The sequence below is a fragment of the Hirundo rustica genome, chromosome 9 (assembly GCF_015227805.2).
Source record: "Hirundo rustica isolate bHirRus1 chromosome 9, bHirRus1.pri.v3, whole genome shotgun sequence".
NCBI classification, from domain to species: domain Eukaryota; kingdom Metazoa; phylum Chordata; class Aves; order Passeriformes; family Hirundinidae; genus Hirundo; species Hirundo rustica.
In genome coordinates, this window is record NC_053458.1 from 7,280,932 (window position 1) to 7,301,042 (window position 20,111).

A 20,111-nucleotide genomic window follows, 5' to 3' on the forward strand; every position below is an offset into this window, starting at 1 on the left:
CTTCAGGTACAATCCTTACACGTGTAGCGGAGCAATGATGTACTGGCCACATAAGGAATCCACTCTGTGGCGGTGGCTCCCCTTGTCAGCTCCAAATGGGAAGCAGAACTGGTTGCCCTGGTGTGCATTTACAAACACGCAGCAAAAAGGGGCTATTTTCCACTGGCCCATTGCAGTGTGGTTTCTAGTTTCCCTCCTGGAGGCTTTTGTTCCTCAACGCTGCTGGCAGGGTTGTTTCTGTGAGAATTTCCTCTTCTACTTCTGTCAGGGCCATTCTGTGTTGCTCGAGCCATTTAAATGACAGCTTTCATCTAACTCCCCTTGTTGTGACTACAGTGAGTTTGGGAGTCTGCTCCAACAGGTCCAAGATGAGAGGTAGATGGGGCCCTTCCCTTTCTTCTCTTCCATACCTTTACACTCATCAGAAATTCAGCTCTTCCCTATTTCCTCGTTTTTCTGTGTTTTCTGTCATAACTTCTGCTTCAAGCCTCAACCCTCATTTGAATTCTACTGTTACATGCCCTGGTTTTCCATGTTCCTCTTTTTAGTGTTTCTTTCACCTTGTCTCTGATTCCCCTTTTGTTAGACTCCAGCCTGAACAATCTCCTCTTGAACCAGTTAAACTGCATGGCCAGTGTTGCAGGTGTCAGGCTGCGTGTATCAGTGGGACTGGGTAGCTCATATCCATGATTTTCCATGTTGTCCTGTCCTTTGCGTCAGTGTTAGCAGCTCTTGCCCCACCATGGAGAAGAAAGCAAAACAAAACAAAAAAATGAAGAGCAAGGGGACAAATTCGTGAAATGTGAGGGAGTTTTCCATAGCCAGTGATTTGGATCAGGCATCCCAAAAAGTAGTGAAGCTCCTGGTTAGCCTTTGAGGTCTACTTGAATCTTTGGGGTTCAGCAGTACGAAGGAGTGTCTGTGTGCTCCTGTAAAGCCAAAAGACAAAGGGAGCAGAACCCCCAAATTAATCTCTGAAGCGCTAAGCCAGTATCCTTATGCAAGTACTAAGCTACTATTTCTGCACCCCTTCACAGAACTGGAAGAGATGGAGAGGAAAAAACTGTGATCAAGGATTTATATGGGTCACACTGACTTTTAGAATTACAGCTTTTGAATGAGTTCTGTCAAGTGATTCTTGGCTTGGCTGTGTGGCTAAAGGGACAACGCAGCCTGTCTTTCCCTGGGAGTTCACCTTACTGGGTGTATCTGCCTGGGAGTGTTCCTGACACTGCTGTAGGGCCAGCTTTTGTCCTGCAAACACACTGCCTTTCTTCAGGCTCTCAGTGATATGCCTCTTCTTAGGTGTCGTATTTCCAATCATAGTTTATGGATGATCAGCATTTCAGCTATTAGGCTGCATGCTGGTTAATTTCATTTATTTTATATTCAGTACGTCTTACAACATAAAATTCACATTGCTTTAGATGTTCTCATCATTTTGTGGACACAGACTAACTTATTTAAAATAGATTTTTGAACGACAACATTAGCTCTTAATGTGTCTGATATCTCTATAGCTTCTTAAAAATCCCCACTGTGTAGTATGTAATAAGGAAATGATAAAAAGTATGATGGATGTGCACTGTTATAAACCTTGTTAATGCAAAATAACCTTTTATAAAACTTCTCAGAGGTTTCCAAATGAACTACAAAGTATGCATAGTACTTAATTTTCATAACTTTTTAATATGGTGCATTAGGAATGTTGTAAACCACGTTAATTAAGCAATAATCTCTATGGCTTTCTGTATATGAAGCAATAAACAGCTAATGGAATAGATCACTAGGCAAAGCAGAACAGAGTTTGTTTAACCAGTCTAGGAAGCCTACACAACAAAATTCTTCGGTCTGTTTATGAAAACTAAAAAACCCCAAACCTGCCTGTCACTAAGGAGTTCTGTGTGTTGCACCATTTCAGGTTTCAGTAACCTCTGCAGGACTCTGGCACCAAACTACCAAATCTGGGAAGAAAAATTGTCTCAACTTCCAGTGCCCACATTTGCTTTTGCAATTATTACTATTGCTTGCTTTTTGTATTCCAAATAATGTGTATTTCACAAAGCGAATTGTTCAAACATGCAAGGAGGTGGCACTTGTCCCAAAAAATCCGCCAGTGAAAGTGAAATAAGCCCAGGGACAGGGCAGCTGATAAAGACACAGACATGAATGTATGTAGAAGAGATGTAAACAATGAAATAAATGAGTTGCAGTGTTCTCGCGCTGGTTACTGCTTCTCTTCCCAAGCACTGTCATTTCCTTACCCTCTTGGAGGGGAAGGTGGGAGTGACTCACTGTGGATACAGCTCTGGTGGGACACTTCACCTGGGAAGAGACTAAATTTGCTGTGGAGATTCAGATAGGTGCAGGAGTCAGAGAGGCAAGACTGACACTGTGAAAGGCTGGGTTTAGCCTGTATGGAAAGCCTATTAATGTAGTCACAGCATAACTGGAAGTTGGTCATGCCACTGATTCAAGCCTGGTGACGAATTTTGACTTTAACAAGATAGTTGGTGGATCAAAGAAAGCTTCTCTTGTCTTGCAACAAATATACACAGTGCTTACTCACTGCTGTCTCTTGAGTAGTTAGCCCAACTCAGGGCTATATTGTTTTCTAAAAATATCCTAATGACTCTTTCCTTTTTTTTTCTCCCCAGAATGCTTGTATGATAGAATAGCACAAGAAACTGTGGATGAAACGGAAATTGCACAGAGACTCTCCAAAGTCAACAAGTACATCTGTGAAAAAATCATGGATATCAATAAATCATGTAAAAATGAAGAAAGGAGGGAAATTGCAAAATACAATTTGCAATAAATTTTGGATTTTTAATAAAGTCTTAGTGTTTTACTTAAGTGTTGGTTTTTGATTTGTGTGGCATTTTTGCTGATGGGAGAAGCTGAATCTGAAGCATTGCTCTCTTCCTATAACTGATTTGTTTTTTGAGCGGTTCTGTCATGGTGTAAACTGCTTTTAAGTAATGTAAGATATATTGTAAGTTCACTCACAATGAAAACTGAAGTCTCCAAGGTTTCTCCAGCGAGTTGCAGTTTGTTACCTGCGGCTGTACAAAGGTTGTGGTTCTGCGGACACCGACCCATTTGCCCTGCATTGAGTTTTACTGGAGTTAGTGGATCTCAGCTGCAGTAAAACATCTGCTTAGAAGGAAGAACTGTACAAAATTCACTTTGCTATTGAAAAGGGTTTTTATTGTATTTTACGAAGTGTTTTTTCTGAAATGAAGTTGCAGTCATTCAATTTTTAAAAATCTTTGTTTTGATCTCTAACAATATATTTGATCAAAAGTACACAAAGAACGTTTCTTTTTCAGTTATCTTGTAGGTAGATCACTATTACCATCACAGTTAAAATAAACAAAAACCAAACAATAAACAACAAAGAACCCAAAACTGTAAGTTGTAAAATCATGACAATTCATTTTAATAAATAAATCTAAAAGCAGTTATTTTTCAGGGACCAAGACACTTCAGATTTCTGGTTGTGGTACAAAGTTCCTCAGTGTGTCCATACTATTGTTCTTGAAATATTACTTTTTAGTGTATTTGTACTTTGAAACAATTTAAAAATTGCCGCACTATGGCAAGAGTATGTACAGTAGAAAATTTAGTACAATTTTGTTGGGGTCCATAATTTAAAAATGGACACTTTTAGCACAAATTTTAATTACAAATAAAAATAATTTTCTACATTGAAGTTAGACTTGCGATGCAAAGTTTTTAGAAATAATTTTTCATCTGAACTATTTGTTATTGTCTGTAAGTGAAACAACCTGAAGTCTCTTTTCGTGAAGGATTTAGAGATAACTTGAGGTCTGGATTGATGAATTTTGAGGGTTTGTTATATTAGTGATCTCGATTAACCTTCCATTTATTTTGTGCTCACAGATGTGATTATATGCCTTTCAGCCTGCCTGTTCCCAAGTGTCAGGATTTGTTTCTTTTCTACCACTGCAATTCTGTTTCCTGTAGTTTTGAAAAACTTCCCATTTCTATCACTTTCCTTAGCACTCATCCACCCTGACATGAAGCCTTTTTCAGTGTCCTGTAAATGTTGATAATTTGGAAAGGAACAGGCTGCTGGAGTACACTTCCATGCCTGGAAATATTTAAATGATGAAAGGTATAGATACTGGGGACATGGTTTAGTGATGGGATTGGCAGTGCTGGGTGAATGCCTGGACCTGATGATCTTAAAGGTATTTTCCAACTTAAATGGTTCCATAATTCTTTAAAGGGCTGGGTGGGTGGAATAAAAAATGGAGGAGAGAGGAGGAGGAGGTGTGCTAGAACTGCCGTGCCTCTCTTGGAAGAGGTGGGGCAAACAACAGGTTGTTTCTCCCTGTACATCACTTGTATGTAAATAATGTCTTAACTCCTATCTAAGTGTTTGCTTTATGCTTTCTAAAGTCCTCTTTGATGGTTGCCTTACACCAACCTCATGCTGTGCTGCCAAATGGGAACACCCCACTTTCACCACTGGTGTCCCTGCATTCCTGTCCCATCCCTTAACCTTGCACGTGTGATTGAACAGGTGTGTCAGGTCCCACTGATTTCCAGGGCTCATTTCACAACAGCTGCTTCCCATAGGATGTAGCCAGAGCTTTCCTGATGAGGGGTGGAAAGAGTAGGAGTGTGTTTTTCCAGTGTCTTATGAGTGCCCTGAAGTTTCTTTGAGCAGCCTTCCTTGTCTCCTGCTAATATCAAAAGTGTTCTTAGGTAGTGTTTAATGAAGTGCATAAATGTTTATGCTTCCTAATTTGGGATACTAAATAGCAAATTAGTGTTTTAAAATGTTAGTGCATGTATCCTTTTATTAATTAAAAAGAACAAAATAGAGATAACACTGAAAAAACATTTAAACAGCAAGTTCCCCCTTTTCAAGCAGACTTACGAGTGTAGGGTTGTTTTTTGGATTTTTTTTTAAGTGATGCTAAGGCAACCCACTATTTTGTGGGAAACGTCCATAATTTCCTTAATCTTTTATGGCTTTAGTACGAATGTATCTCCATTGTAACAGATTCTTTAATGAGAAAAGCTGTACTTCTTAGAATATAAGCCTATTTGAGACAGCATTTTATAAAACCTGGAAAAAGCAGATTAGAATTTAATTAGAGGTAGGACTCCAGCCTGGGCCCCAAAAATCAGAGGTGTTAATTCCTTCTGCAAAACCAGCATCATCTTTCTAAAGCTTCTCCTCGTCCCATCAGATGTTAATACTGCATTTTGCCAAAGAATTTAAAAGTTCTCCTTGGGCACAGCATCTTTGAAACCTTCATTAAGTTTATCCTGGAGATTTCATCAGCCCAGGTTAGTTTTTATCTGAGTTCAAGTGGGGTATTTGGGTGACACAAAAAAGTTCAGTTTCCTTTGAAATGTAGTATTGGTGGGGTCTAAGGAATGTGTCCCTTAGACTGGGCAAGCGGCATTTAATGTGTCACTCAAAACTTTGTTGTATCATATTAAAGGAATAGGACATAAAGGTAGAACACCTCTTTATTATATTACAACTTGAACTAAATCCTTGGATACTGGAAATAATTTTTTTCGCTAATAATAAGCCATTTTTCTGCACTGTGGTTGTATGGCAGCATGCTGGGGGCTCTGCAGGAGGTAATGGGTGTGTGAATGACATTTCATACTTGCATTTGGTCATTACCCTTGTTTTTCCCTCCCCATGAGCCAGTATCAAGGTTGTACAATTGTTTGCCAGTGTGTCTGCTTGAAGTAGGGAAATAAGCTGTGGTTAGGTGTTCCAGCAATACCCAAGAAAAATAGGAACTTTAATGGGGTGTGCTTTTCCGCACTGCAAAACTGATGTATAAATTAACTGTGAGTTTCATTTCATTTTCCTACACTGCATTTATGGCCAGGGCTGTTCTTGTTGGTACATTAATTCTTCCATAATTGTGCCTGCCTGTACACAGTTTGCTTTGTTCATATTGCGTCTGCTGTGAATCTACCATGGGAAACTTTATAGAAAATAGTCCCTACTAACTTTTTGCTGCTCTAGGGTAACTTCATACCTGTACATCATGAGAAACAGGAGACAGTTTTGACAGAAAACGAAGAAGGTTTTATTATACATTGTAATGCCCCTTGTTCCTCATTCTGAGGTTTGTGCTGTGCCATTACCTCATACTGTAAACCTGGATTTGTAAGGATCAGAAAGACACGGATTTAAGAGGAAGTGACTGTTTACTCTTTTTTAAATCAAAGCAGGATGGAGGTATTGCTGTTATATGAATAATCTGATATTCTGTTGCCACACATTGCTGTTGTAATTTGTGATATTCATGATCTGATCCATATTAAAATGCCTCTGGCACACTTGCAAGGAAGCAAGATTAGAGTTAACAAAAAGGGCTTTGTTTTCTATTAGTGATTTTATAAGGAATATGAGCTGTTGTGTTAAAGGAAAGAATCCTACCAGGGGCTTTAATACCTGAGTCAGGAAATCTAGCCTCTCAATTGAAAAAAAGAAAGCTAGTATTTATTAGAGAGGGGGGGAAATTGCTGTTCCAGAACAGGTTTGGATTTACTGGTACTTTATAGAGATGGGAGTTCTTTTTAAAAAATAGTAAAATAATTAAGTCAAAGTTGAACTCTAAGTAGGAATTCAAGGTTGCATTGGTTAGCTGTTGTTGGTTGTCAAAAGCAGGTGCATTCTCCCTGTGGGAGGTCACTTCTTTGCACCTTACCTTTGATGTTGTATCTGAGAGATTACTGTGATGGCTGCTTTGTTGTTTTAAGCAGAGATTATTGTCCTCTTGAAAGTTTTAAGTAGCAATAAATTGAACTTTTTGGGATTTAGTGAAATTGTAAAGATAATTCTACTTCATACTTCCAGAATCTATAGACTTTTAAAAATTAAAGCTAAGTGCAGGTCATTGTTAAAATGATACAATCTTGATGCAGAACCTCAGAGAATTGTGTGAATTGGGAACATTGTGTATTAGCTGCAGCTTCACTGTGTCTTAGCTGTGTTCATAGCTCTTGAGAGCACCAAATCAGGCTGGTTTCAGAAAGGGGAAACAAGGTTCTGTCACATGGAGCCATACTGAGGATTATTTCAATATTCCATCTTTTTGACATGAGAATTCTCTTCTGAAAGAGACAAAGCCACAACTTGTGCCTCCTCAGCATGAGGTGGTAGCTTTCTCCATACTCTTGAAAATATTTGTCATTCTGTGCGTGCCTTTAGTCTCGGATTGATGAAGTCATAACATCAATTGCTCAGACTTTATTGGTGTCATTTTTTTCATTATAACAGTGTGGAACTCTGAAATGATTCATACAACACCGAGGCAATAAAAGCGTTATGAAGTGCAATCATTGCATGTTTCATGCTCAATAGCTAATTTTTAATTTCACCATCTTGGATATTTTTTCATCCCCTCAGGGTTCCTAGATAGGAAAAGAGAATCATTTGGACTTGGAAAACAGGAACAGTGATTCAAGAAGGAATTAATTTATGTGGTTGTTCATCTGTTTTATTTTTGCAATTATTTCTTCTGTTTATGTTTGAACAATACCTTTCATTCCGTGCGTCAGATACCCTCTTGTCCTGCAGTGAAATCGTGGTCCTGTGGTTGTGAGATCATTTGTTTACCATAAAGAGGAAAATACCTCATGACATCAGATGAAGTTGCATTATGGCTGTATCAGAACAAAGGTGAAAGTGAGTCTGGGAGGGGAGGAAGAAGCTGAGCCTTAAAGGATTTTTTTCTGTGCTGCCTTCTGGCTAGAAAACTTCTTCCTACAAAGGAAATAGTTTCCTCCACATTTAGCAGAATATCAGCTTTATGTTCCTTGTTTATTGATAGTAAAGCCTTAATGGAACTAAAGTCTTTATGAATATATATGTTTATTGCATCAGGCTACCTGCTGTCATGCTGAATTTTGGTCTTTGGTGATTTGAAATTAAAAAGTCACAGAAAATTTCCTGAACAACCCAAGAGAGATGTAGGCTGGGGGTGATTTAGCTTTTATTGTAATATAACAATTGCTGAGAGTTCTGTGAAATAGAAGATAAGAAATGATGTGTGTTGGTGCTTGTGTATCCTTTATAGTTGGCCTGAGCTTTCATGCTTTTGGAGTGGAGAGGGGTGCAGGTTTCATGGGATAGGCTGATTATCAGAGAATTGGCTGTGAGCACCCTTTGGTGTTCACCCTGCTGAATGTGAACAATGTCCTGGGACAGCAGCAGAGGGAATGTGCCTTGACAGTGCCATATCACACTGGTACCAGCCCTTTCCACAGGAGACTCAGATGAAAAAGCTTTTATGGGAGTTTCATATCCTTTATACTCAAATATATCTTTAATGTCAGCCCAAATGTTTATATAGATCTTATTGAATTGTAGTTTAGTTTAAAAAAAATGTGCTTTCATGTGTTTCTCATGTAATTAACTGAGTATCAGTGTTCTGGGAGGCGTCTTTCTCAATGTTTCAGCTGGGGTATTAAGCCACTGATACTTGAAAATAGTCCATTTGGTCATTTTGGTTTTGTGAGCTAGATAAACTATGATTTTACCTTTTCTTATGGAGTCCTGTGAAGGATTTATGGAAGTACCTTTAGAGAACAATTCTCAAAATGGGATGGAAGGATGGATGAAAGGTGGATGGGTCAAAACGTTGCCTCCAGGTTAATGTTCTGTGTTTTCATTTCTTTAAGAGTCTTAGCTTATGAAAAATGAAAACTGTGTAAAGTAGGATTTTGCTTTCTTTTCCTGCACTGTATATTAAAATTCTTTGACACTTACTGGTTTCTTTACATTTGCAGGGACACTTTCATCTTCCAGGGCCAAGTTCTGCTTTTTGCTGTAGATCCTTACAGGAATAAGCAATCAAGGGTGTGCCATTTGGGGTTAAACGAGGCTGAAGGTGCTGTTGTAGGATCATCTCTCCTTTGGAGGACAAAGCAGGGAGCCACCCTCCTTGCTAGGACTGGGAAGGACAACCTTGAGGGTTGGCTTCTCTTTAGGTATTATCCCCTAATGCAGCTCATCCAAGAAAGGTTGTTTATTGCCATTTTGGTGGATATGTACAACTTCTGCTCTGGGGCTTTCCTGAACTTGCAAATTAACTGAGATTCACTGATCCAGCCTGATGTGGAGGAGAATCCTAAATCTGATGGTGCAGGAAGGCAAAGAAGACATTGTAGAAGGGTCAGGTAGGCTTTTTCCCTTTCCCACAGAGAGCTAGTATGTGCAGTTGAGGTGAAGTCAGTAGCCAAACAGAAAATCCCAAGCAGCTTAGCTGGCATTTAAAGTTTCAAGCAGTGAAAAGTTATATTAATTTTAAAAAGTCCAATGACTCTTAACCTTCCCAGAATTTAACCTTTAAGAAGTGGCAAAATCAGCATTTTCTTCTGCAGCCGGCGATCTCTATCTAGTGCACATACACAGCTGTATGTGTACAGGTGTGATGTGCCATTATTCTGTGTAAATCTGTCTGTGCCATGTAAATCCACAACTTGATAATGTTCTGGATGGTCCCCAGCCCTGCCTGTGTCCCTGGTCTTCCTTTTTCCGTGCTGTTCCTTCTCCAAATGGGAGTCTGTCCTCTGTGCTTGCCTCAGAGGGACAAGATGGGAGCGTTTCATGATTCCTGCCTTGCAAGTTGTCAGCAGGGCTCTAAAGTGAAATTCCTGCTTGTTATTCCTGGGGGTGACTGACACAGAATTAGAGCGTTTCCTTGGGAGGTCTGGTAGTGCTGCTGTCACCCTAAGGCAGACTTTGCCATTCAGGGACTTCACACAGCAGCGTTTTCTTGTTGGGTTTTTTGTTTTGGTATGTTTTTTTCTTCTGCCCTGCCAATGCCTAGGTTGTAACAAAGCAAATTTCATTCTCCTGTGAATGTCTTTAAGTGATGACATGGAATAAGTAAATCTTTCAGCAGTATCTCTTAAAAACATTCATTTCTCAAAGGTTCCCCTGCTTTTGCAGAGAGAGGGTCAGTCGCCTGGAAGTTTCCCACCTAATGGCAGCACCCAGATGAGTGGTGGAAAGCACTGGGCACCCTGACAGGATTATTCTGATCTATGTCTTTAATCTGCCCTCTGTTACTTCCTTTTCCCAGCTGCTGTGTGAAAGCAGCCACCTGGTGAACTGGGAAAAAGGAGCCATTCCCAGTTCTATGGTCTAAGTGTGGTCCTTGATAAGGATGCTTTTAGCTGTGCCTAAAGGTGTGCGGGCTGTGGTGGCTGCTGGGCCATTCCATGAGCTGGTGTGGCTCCCTGCAGAGCACATCACAAAAACTTCACTCAGCTGCTCCCTTGAAAAGAAACCTTGGCTGGACCACAACAATGCTGTTCAGAAAATCAAACATTCTTGAGAATCCATCAAAGTGTTGAAATCCATCTTTTCCTTGAGTAGTTTATTCCAGTGCTTAGAGTTACCCTCGCTGCTCAACTTGTGCCTTATTTCTCTGTGAGTCTTTCTGGCTTAACTTCTTGTTCTGGCTCTTGGTTTGCCCATCTTAATATCTTCCCCCAGTATTTCTGCAGCTCATGAACACCGCAATAGACTGAGTGCCTTCACTGTCTTACCTCCACAGATTTTCTAGGTCATGACTGACTCATTTTTGTAATACTTTTCCTTTATGCCTACTCAAACTCATTTTAGATTTATGGAAATATTTTCTATAGGAGTGTTTGGTTTAGTTAATGTGATACAATCTGGTGGTTTAGGACATGTGTCACTTCGTATTAGAATGTGATCTACAACAGTAATTTCATTTTGTGGGCCAACCTTAATTTAATTTTGTAGAAATAAACCCTTGATATTATTTGATTCTTAACCAGTTGATGTCCCAGTGTATTTCCCTTTTTAGTCTATTACTGTCCTGGAAATGTTCTTCTTCAGATGAGTGTTTCTCTCTAGTACACTCTCCTCTTTGGTTCTGTACCACTCACATGCCAGTGAGGAGACACAGCACGTTCTTCCTGCTCTCCCAGCTGCTTATTCCTGTACTCACAGCTGGGCCAGGCTGTGAAGGGCAGCAGGTGAACAGAGTTCCACAGAAAATAGGACACTGAAGTAATAAAACTTAGAAGAAAAGGAAGCCAGAGCCATTCCTGTAGAACGTGTCTTTGGGATACTTACAGGGTTTTTCTTGTCTGAAGATGCCTTTGAATTGCTGAAGAATGGTGAAGAGAAGTCACCATTATTTTGTGATACTTTCTTAGAACTGGGTAGGGTATCCTTGCAGACAAACTTCAACTTTAGTGGAATTACTTCACTCTGGAGCCTCCAGCCAAGTCCCATGAAGGAATCAGACCTGGCAGAAGAGCTTGCTGTGCCTCAGCCCTTGCTGTGTCTGCTGTGGTAAAATAAAGGCTGCTTTGGGTAGGACTTACACACATTTTGTTTGACCATTCCTGCTAAATGATCAATATCCTCTCTTAACCTCAGAGATGAGATGAGGAACTGCCAAGCTTCTCCACTGAGATGGTTTAATGAAAATTGTTCTTTGCCAGAATTGTGAAGGTCAAAACCAGCTTAAATATGTAAACAGATATTCTATCAAGGTAAAGTAAAAAAACTTACAATTAATCTCTTCTAAGAAGTCTCTTCCTCCCTTTGAGAATTCTGAATAGTGCTAGACAAGGTTCTTCTAAATTTCCTTCATCATCTCTCTGAAGATTCCCTGTTAATTAACTTAGTCATTTATAAATGTTATGAAATCATGTTGACTTATTTCTATTTGTAAAGGCACCAGGAAATTTGTGTACCGCACCCTTTGAAAAGTAATTAATGTTTCACTCCTAAATGACTATTGATGGTTTTGTGCTTCCTATTGATTTGAAATTAATACCTCTGCCAATTTCAAGCTCACATGTTTCCAAAGAATGGACTGGACATCAGTGCTGAGCTGATCTAGTTAAAATGATGACCTCAAAAAAAAACCCCAAACAAACAAAAAACTCCCACCAAAACAACAACAACAACAACAACAAACAAAACAAACAAACAAAAAAAACCCCACCCCAAACCAACTGGTAAAAGTTCTACCTGCTCTGGGCTTCCTCCCTCTCTCAGCTGGTGGAAGGTGGCCCTTTCCCATGTGGTTTGGGAGGGGTTGGATAGGTTTTAACTAACTAGTGGCTTAATGATGGGAGGAGTAAGATCAGAGCAGTTTAACTGCATGTTGTAATACCAAGGACAGAAACCGATTGATGCCCTTGCCCCAGTGATGCAGGATTGTTAAACACTCTGGGCAAGGCTTTGGTGATATTTTGCAGGGTTATGGGTGGTGCAGAAGTTGCTCTCGAGGTCTCCTTGCTTACCTGACTAGTCCGATTTCCTGTTCTGGAGCTCAGGTACAACCTATACCTGAGAGGTTTCACTTCTGTGGTGCAAGATGTTGCTGGGTTTTCATGCTCTGTGTGTGAGAGGTTTGCCTCTCACCTGTGGTGAGACCCAGAGAGCCCCACTGGCTCCGCTCCCGAGGGCAGCTCAGCTGCAGCAGCTGGTCAGGCTGCAGAGTTTGCTGAATGCACTCAGGGTGGGTGGAACTTCGTGTGCAGCCCCTCTGGCCCACAGCTCAGGGAACCTGCATGGCATTCTCTTCCGTGAGCAAGGATATACAGGCAGTTCCACAGGAGTTGGGGATCTTCTATTGCTGGGTAGCAAACTCTTTTCTGCTCTGGGAAACCAGCTTTAGTGGAGTTTTTTTAGCAGAGGGGTTGGTTTGTTGGCCAGTGTTGCCTCTGTTCTGCATGTGAGACTCGCCTATTTGTACTGTCAGTTACCCCAAGTGTAATTACTGGAAGAATCAGATATGGTGTGATTAAAGGGATTCATATTTGTTATTTGAGGGTTTTCTCTGTATTAAATATTTCAGCAAAATTTCAGTAACCGGTGACCTCTTTTGAGAAGTGACTCATTGCATTTTAAAGGCTTTATAACCAAGTCATCCCTTCTTGTCAGGGACATGGAAGATGAATAGATCGTTCCTGCCTGCGATTTCCAGTCCCAGGGGAAGCCCCTTTTCACTGCCTGTGGTGATGCTCACCTGCATCACTGCTTTTAATTGCCTGCAGGCTCCTGCAGGACGGCCTGTGTCCCCTCTGGCATGACCTACATCCTTGCACAGCCATGAATCCCTCAGCACTGGTTAGTAGAGCCTGAGCACAGGACAGAAAGTCCTGTTGTTGCTAATCCCTCACTGACTCCCAGTGCTGGAAGCTATGTGACAATCTCTTGTTTGCCTGGATTCATCTGGCATTATTTTACCTGTAGAAGGATACAAATGGATTTTCTGTATTAAAGATGATGGTAGGAAATGTGGGTGGTGTCTTGAGCGTTATGGATACTGGGTGTATTACACTGAAACCCAGGGAAGGATGCATTAAAAAGAGCACAGCACCTTGTCAAGCCAGGAATTCATACATCATGATATGTATATGTGTTTTTTCCTTAAAAGAGGGAGTAAATAGTGAAATAATCATTCCAGCTGTAGCCTGAATTTCCTTGCTGCAGGTCACATCAAACTGTATGGACGTGTCAGATAGTTCAGGTTAATTTGGAAGGCTTGGGTTGGTGGAGGAATAAGATGGTGATATTTTGGTTGAGTTAAAGTAAACATTACAGTCTGCTATGGAAAGGAAGAATTTATAAGATGTAAGGGATTTCTTGCTCATTTTGGAAAGTTCTCCAAGAATATCTGTTCCACTATTCTGCAGCACTGGAGGTGTCTGGACCTGTAACACGGGATTGGAGTTACTGGTCCTGTGCTGTTGAAATGCCATTTTTCCACAGGTTCATCATTCCAATTTTGCTTTTTCTACACTAATGGCAAATAAACTAAGAACATTGTTCTCCAGGACTTGATTATTTTGTTTACCTCCACCCAGCTTCCAGTTTGAATTTACTCATGAGCAGCAGTCTATTTATTTGTTCTTGAGCAAATATTGCTGCCAAGTTTGAGCAGCTATTTTTTGTTTCCTGTCTTTGAAGAGTTTATGAGAGATCATATCCACTTTACCTTTGCTAGGCTGACCTGTCTTTTAAATTTTTCTTGGGAGATACACTCACCAATTAATCTGCTGTTATCCTGCTCAGTGTCTCCTGCACTTGTCCGATCTTTCTCCATCAGTGGTGCTTTTGTGCTGAGTTTTATCTTGGGTGGTAACAGTACATCTTTCAGAGACATTATCTTTCCAGAAATGCCTTTCTCTAGAAATATCTTCATGGCTTTGTCATGCTGAGGGCTCATAATTCAGCTGCAATCAATGGCTCTGCTGAGGTTGTTATCCTTCCTTTGAGTTAATGTATACCAGACTTCCTATCACTGTAGGAACTTGCTGTCAAACTTAATCTCACCTCCATTATTCCACTTCTGAAAGTCATCTGGAGGGATCTCTACATCCCATCTGATATTTCTCTGTTGCCACACTGATATTACCTCCCAGTGTGGTGGCATTACTTTGTCTCTCTAGAGTCTGTCCTTAACCAGTGCATAAATGAAAACTGCCTTTGCTTTTATGTAGATTTGTACCCATTCTAAAACTGTTTGTAAACATTTAATGAAGCCTCAAGTTTTCCCAGTAGAGCAAGTATTTTCCCTTCCAGTAAATGACTGACAGTTCTCAGAAACAGGGAGCTGGTGACTTGTTCAGCATCACGCCTTGAGTCAGAAATGAGCACTGATGACACAATCCCAATCCTCTCTTCTAAAAGTCAAATAACACTGTATGCTCTTTATCAGATAACCATCCAAAGGCTTTTATAAAATGGGGATGTCAGTGAAAACTTGTAGCTGGGATCTGAAAAGCCATCTGGAAGATAAATTTGATGGGAACTGAGTTTTCAAGGTTCTTAGGTAGCTTCAAATAATGACACTTGGATGTTTTGGACACGGATGTTTTGATGGATCTGATTTCTAGGGTACTTTACCTGCACTTTTCCATGGTACAGTTGCAGTGTCAGACTGAGCTTCACCATTGCTTTGTGTATTTATTAGACATGAATAGCTCAGGTGAGCTGATGGCATGTAATGCCACACTTATCTGTATTTGCTGTTTCAGTGGCACTTGCCTTCAGGACTTGTGGCAAGATTTATTCGGAACTTTCTAACTCTTGAGCTGCGTGCATAATATCCCTGAAAAAAACCACCCCAAATGCCCGTGTTGTTCGCTGATGCCCCCAATTCTCGTTGCTCTTGTTGTGTTTATTGTGCAGGTTAATCTCAAAGCATGGAGTGATTGTGAGTTTAAGCAATAGTGTGGAGTGAAATCTCCTCAGCAGCCGAATTACAAGGGAGTGCATTCCTGAGAAAGCGAGCGCTGAGCTTCGCATCCAGCTGTGTAACACGGCACCTCCCTTGTAGCTGGGATTAGTCTAATTCCCTCTGCTGCCTCAGCACCACCTTGCCTTGCTCCACTTCCCCGGCATCCCAAACACCAAACACCTTCCCACAGAAGCTGCTACTTTGGGATTTGCACACAGTTTTACCTGCCCATGCTCTGCAGCCGCCCTCCTGCCCCTGAGCCAGGGAGGAAGCTCCAGCTGAAATGTTCTTAACGTAAAAAAAAAAAAAAAAAAAAACCCAAAAAACCAAACCAAATGAAAACAAAACAAACAAACAAAAAACCAAAAAAACAAAACCAAACCCAAAACAACAAACACAAACCCAGGGCAAATTACCTTTTTTTGTTTGTTTTGGGTACAGGGCAAGACTATACCAGTTGTGTACAAAGGTTGAGAAGAGTGTTTAGCCCCAGATAGGACAGTCTTTTGATGACAAAAGTTCAATCTTGCAATTAAATTGCTGCAGTTTACAAATCATAGCTTTGTGTTTGTGTGTGAGAGCAATTGCTCTACAGTGGGTGCAAACCTGAACCCTCTCTCTCTGTAAGCCAAAAGAAGTCAAACTACTTCAGGGTTTTGCTGTGGAAGGGCACAGAAGGGGGATCACTTTGGTTCCCACATGGCCAGAACAGGAGTCTGAGTGCTGCTCTGGCTGAGCTGGATACCAAGGTTTAGAGTAAAATGTGTTGCAGGGTTTCCGCTGGCAAAAAGTGGGGTTTGTTCCCTCATTTCCCATTGTTTCCCTTGCAACCAGAAAAACCCCAAATTAGCTTTGTTTGTGGGAATACACCAAATCACATACCTGTGCTGGTTCACAGGTCCTTGGGCAACAAAAAAATAGACAAGAAGTTGCCTCTTTTTGCTTTTTATTTTATCTCTGGACCGCATTCCAAAGCGTAATCGAATCCTGAAGCCCCAGTCTGAGGATCTTGTTGCGTGCACTGCTCTGTGCATGCTCTCCGTGGCTCTGCCCTGTCCAGCCCTTGGAGTGGGACGTGGTGCAGAGCAGCTCTGAACTCCTATTAGAGGCAACGGGAACCTTTCCAATGGGTCACAAACCAAGCCCACGGGGAAGGAATCTGCCCTCTGCACAGTAGCAGCCCTGTTGCTCAAGCTCAGGGCGGATACAGTGAGTGTGAGGTGGCCTTGAGAGGAAGTTTCTTTGGTGAGATGTCCTAGTATGGGGTGTTTGCATAGCTGGGCATTGTAAAAAGGATTTCTCGGGAGGAGCTTTTAATCTTTCCCGAAGTGGAGTTGTGCAAACACCGTTCTGACATCAGTCACACTGACGACACGTGTACACAGAGTAGCAGTCACTCCTTAAATATGGGAATCACAAGTATGTGTTGACAGAAAAATATATTTAAGCAGTTTCCAGTGCGTGCTGTAATAAGTAAACCAGCCATTGTATTCCACAGAGTTGCATGCTTTAAATGCCTAACCATAGAGAACAACCCAAAGTGAATCACAGTAATAGAAAAGGAAGTGTTTACATCTCTCAAAACCTTCTGTACAATAATCAATCCTTCTTTATAAATTCGATTTCGGCAAATTTGAATCCGAATGAGATGCAGTTTGAAACACAGGCTTTCCCGGTAAGGTACAGCTCGGTGTGTAATCTTTTGCAGGTGGCTGTTATTAGTTTATTGTTTGTATTTCTGTATTGCTTAGCAACCCCCATCCTGGAGCAGGACCTGGCTGCTGCGAGTGCTCTGCTAACACTGATGGAATGGATGGCTGCTGCCTGGGAGAACGCACTGTTTTGTAGTCAAGCCAAAAGTAAACTAATGGTTTCTCATTCTGTCCTATCCGAATGGGAAGTGTTGAGGCCCAGCTGATATTTAGCAATGGGATTATAACCCTTGAATTACTGCATCAACACAAATATTTGGGGGCCCTGTCAAGCATGCAGGCTCGAGTGGGTGTAGTTTTCCCATGTTTTGTGCCCTGATGGCCAAAGCAGGCTGGATTGCTGCTCCCCGCATAACCATTTGCTGACGGAGTTACTCAGGCGAGCAAATAACCACTCATGCTTTGTGCGTCCCTGTGATTAAAGAGGAGCAGCCTTCCCTGCATTGCTAAGCACTTACTAACACCTCCTGTGCCCGTGGCACAGCACCTGGGTCTCTCAGACAGCCAGGGCACATATGTAAGTCAACACTTGCGGAGCTGTTCCCGAGTCCTCATCTCACGTCTGAAGCAGAGATGTCTTGATGCTTCAAGGGTTTGTAGAAATCAGTAATATCTCCGTTTGAGACCTGGAAAGTTGGGAAAGGTAGACTAACTTTTAGTCTCAAAGCCCTTTCATCAGCAAATTCCTCACAGCTCCAGCACAGCCGTGCCTGAGTGCTCCGGAGTAGGGATTTGCTGCTGGAGAGCAGAGGAGCCACTGATCATTGGCAGCTTGTGTTTGATAATCATGGCCAAGCTCTTAAATAGTGAAGTTCATACTTGTGCTTCAAACTCTCCCCTCGCCCTGCAGCAGCCCTGCCTGCCTTGGACAGTGGAGAGGATGCAGTGCACCCTTTAGACAGGAAACCTGATTGTCTAGCACTGGAAGGGGGTTTGGGTGCTAAACTGGTAAAAACTAAAACTTGAATGGTATTTAAATACCCCGGGGGGGTCCTTTGGAGCTGTTTCTGGCGCTGTACTAGGGTGTGTTTGGCTCAGACATGGTGAGAATAATATTCTGCTCCGTGACAGTGCCCAGATGCCACGCAGGACCAGGCCATGGCCAAGGCTCTGCACAGCTGTCTCAGGGTGTCAGTGGTGTTTTTAATAGCAGATCCTTGTGCCCAGAGGTCACACAGGGGAGCCATGTGAAAGGCCTTTGCATCGAGAGGTTAAAAACAACTTATGTTAATTCTGGGCTCCAGCCAAAGGTACCCAGCTGTTTAGCTGAGACTGGGAGCTGACAGACCAAAAAAAGGGCACACACAATTAAAATGTCACTCTCTGGAGAGACAGAGAGAGAGAAAGGGGTAGCTGTCAATGAAACCAAAGTGATGCAGGCCTGACTGCAGGAAATGGTGTGGGAGGAGTGGCCCAAGTGTGAACACTGTGGGCATGAGCTCTGTTTCCCCCCAGGTGCCCTGGAGATGAGACAAACCTTCCTGTGATGTCCTGCTGGGTGCGGGGATGCTCATGGGAGCAAAGGACATCCTAAGCTTTAGCTGCTGGAGTCGGTGTGGCTGCAGTGTTGCTAATTGAACTTTACATTGGTGACTAAGGATGACAAATACCTCATGCAGAATTCACCTTTGTTGCAGGGAAGCAGTTGCAAGCAAAACATTTTAAAAAATGTTCCCTTTATGTTGGTTCCCAAGGCCATGAGCTTCTATATTTCATTTCTCCAGATATTGTCCTGCTTGACTCAGCCCTTTTGTACACAGCCTTTCTGCATTTCTAAATAGTGTCCTATTCACAGGTCTATTATTGCTCTGTAAATGCCAAATATTTGGACTCTGAATGCAATGTCCCATGCTTCTTGTTTGAGTCTTCTCCAATGTTATTCTCCCTTCCTCTTTTCTGCCCACAAAACTCACACTGCTGAATGGAAGCACGTTTTGTTGTGTACTTCTCCTTTCAGGGCTTTAACAAGTTGAGCAAACTTGCTGAGCAAACTCTCTGGCCAAATACAAAGCAATTTGTCTTCAAACTTTCCCAGCAGAAAGATGGAAACTGGGAAACTGGTGAAATATCCGTTTGGATCAGCCTCCTCTGTCAATAGATGGTTCTGCTGAGAGCTTTCTGTGCCCTGCCCCTTCAGCAGCTCTTCTCACAGCAGCTGTTTCTCAACTGCTGTCCTAAAAAAATGACACCTTCTTCAGCTTGACATCATTGCCAGTGGTTGAAAATCCAAACCACCTATTTTTCTGAGCTTGTCCCACATTGTTCTACCTGGCAAGACACTGGTAGTGTTATGTTTGGCTGGAGTGCAAATTGAATGGTGTCATGTGCAAGCCAGTCCAACAGGTCAAAGGAAGGAAAGTTTAATATCAGTTTAGGGGGGAAAAAAACCCAACAAACATCATCTCATTTTCTATCTTTATAGTCCTCCAAATCATCCATGATAGTGATGTAAAGCAGCAGACATCAATCTTTTCCCTAATAAAAAGAAGCATAGGTTGTCAAAAGTAATTTACCTTTTAAAGGATCCTGAAGTGTGAAAACGTAAGTACTTTACACAGGAATAGAGATGAACAAAAGGTAGGAAATATTTTTCATAGATGCCTGATGAAGTCTGATTTTTTGTGGCCTCATCAGATTTTTTTCTATTGAGAAAAGAAGGGTAATTTCAAGATCCAAATCCAGCTTAGCTGTGAAATGAGGCCAAAAAAAAAAAAAAAAAAAAAAGTTGTATCTATCTTTCTGAATGAAGGGGGGAAATTACCTTCCTGCAAAATAATCTAAAAGTAATGCTTATTTTGTGCTTGTGTGCTCATAGCTCACAAAACCCTTTCACAAAAGAACTTGCCTTCCTTTCACCAGGGACCTGGAAACAGAGAAGTTTTGCAGCAAAGGTTTTCTAAACTTGTTGCCTTTGTCGCTTTCAGAGCTATGAATCCTATTCCTCCTCCTTCCCAGTGTAGTTTCCTGTCCATTGGAAAAATCTGTTCTATTATATACATCATTCTTCTACCCTACCTGAAATGCTAATTTAAAGCAAATTTCTATTTATTGCCTTTTTTTTTTTTTTTTTTTTTTTTTTTTTTTTTTTTTTTTTTGGTGGGGTTTGGGTTTTTTTTTTTTTTTTGGGGGGGGGGTTGGTTCAGTA

The 20,111-nt window shown here is 41.4% G+C and overlaps 1 protein-coding gene and 1 long non-coding RNA gene across 7 annotated transcripts in view; both read left to right on the forward strand.

The window, feature by feature from the left end:
* The window catches only part of LOC120756363 (BEN domain-containing protein 5-like), an 887,649-nt gene that overhangs the window by 558,949 nt on the left and 308,589 nt on the right, over positions 1-20,111 (forward strand). For 2 of the 5 annotated variants that reach the window (XM_040072627.2, XM_040072628.2), the window contains exon 6: positions 2,658-3,280. The exons of the other annotated variants lie outside the window; for them this stretch is intronic. In XM_040072627.2, the coding sequence (XP_039928561.1) occupies positions 2,658-2,818 (161 nt within the window). In that variant the 3' untranslated portion in view covers positions 2,819-3,280. Of the gene's footprint in view, positions 1-2,657; positions 3,281-20,111 lie in introns of those variants that run through there. 5 annotated transcript variants of the gene reach the window in all.
* LOC120756365 (uncharacterized) overlaps positions 4,631-20,111 on the forward strand; it is a 35,180-nt gene continuing 19,699 nt past the window's right edge. The window contains exons 1-2 of one of the 2 annotated variants that reach the window (XR_005702133.2): positions 4,631-4,737; positions 5,229-5,328. This is a non-coding gene — a long non-coding RNA (uncharacterized LOC120756365). Of the gene's footprint in view, positions 4,738-4,959; positions 5,136-5,228; positions 5,329-20,111 lie in introns of those variants that run through there. The other variant, XR_005702134.2, reaches the window with a different exon arrangement.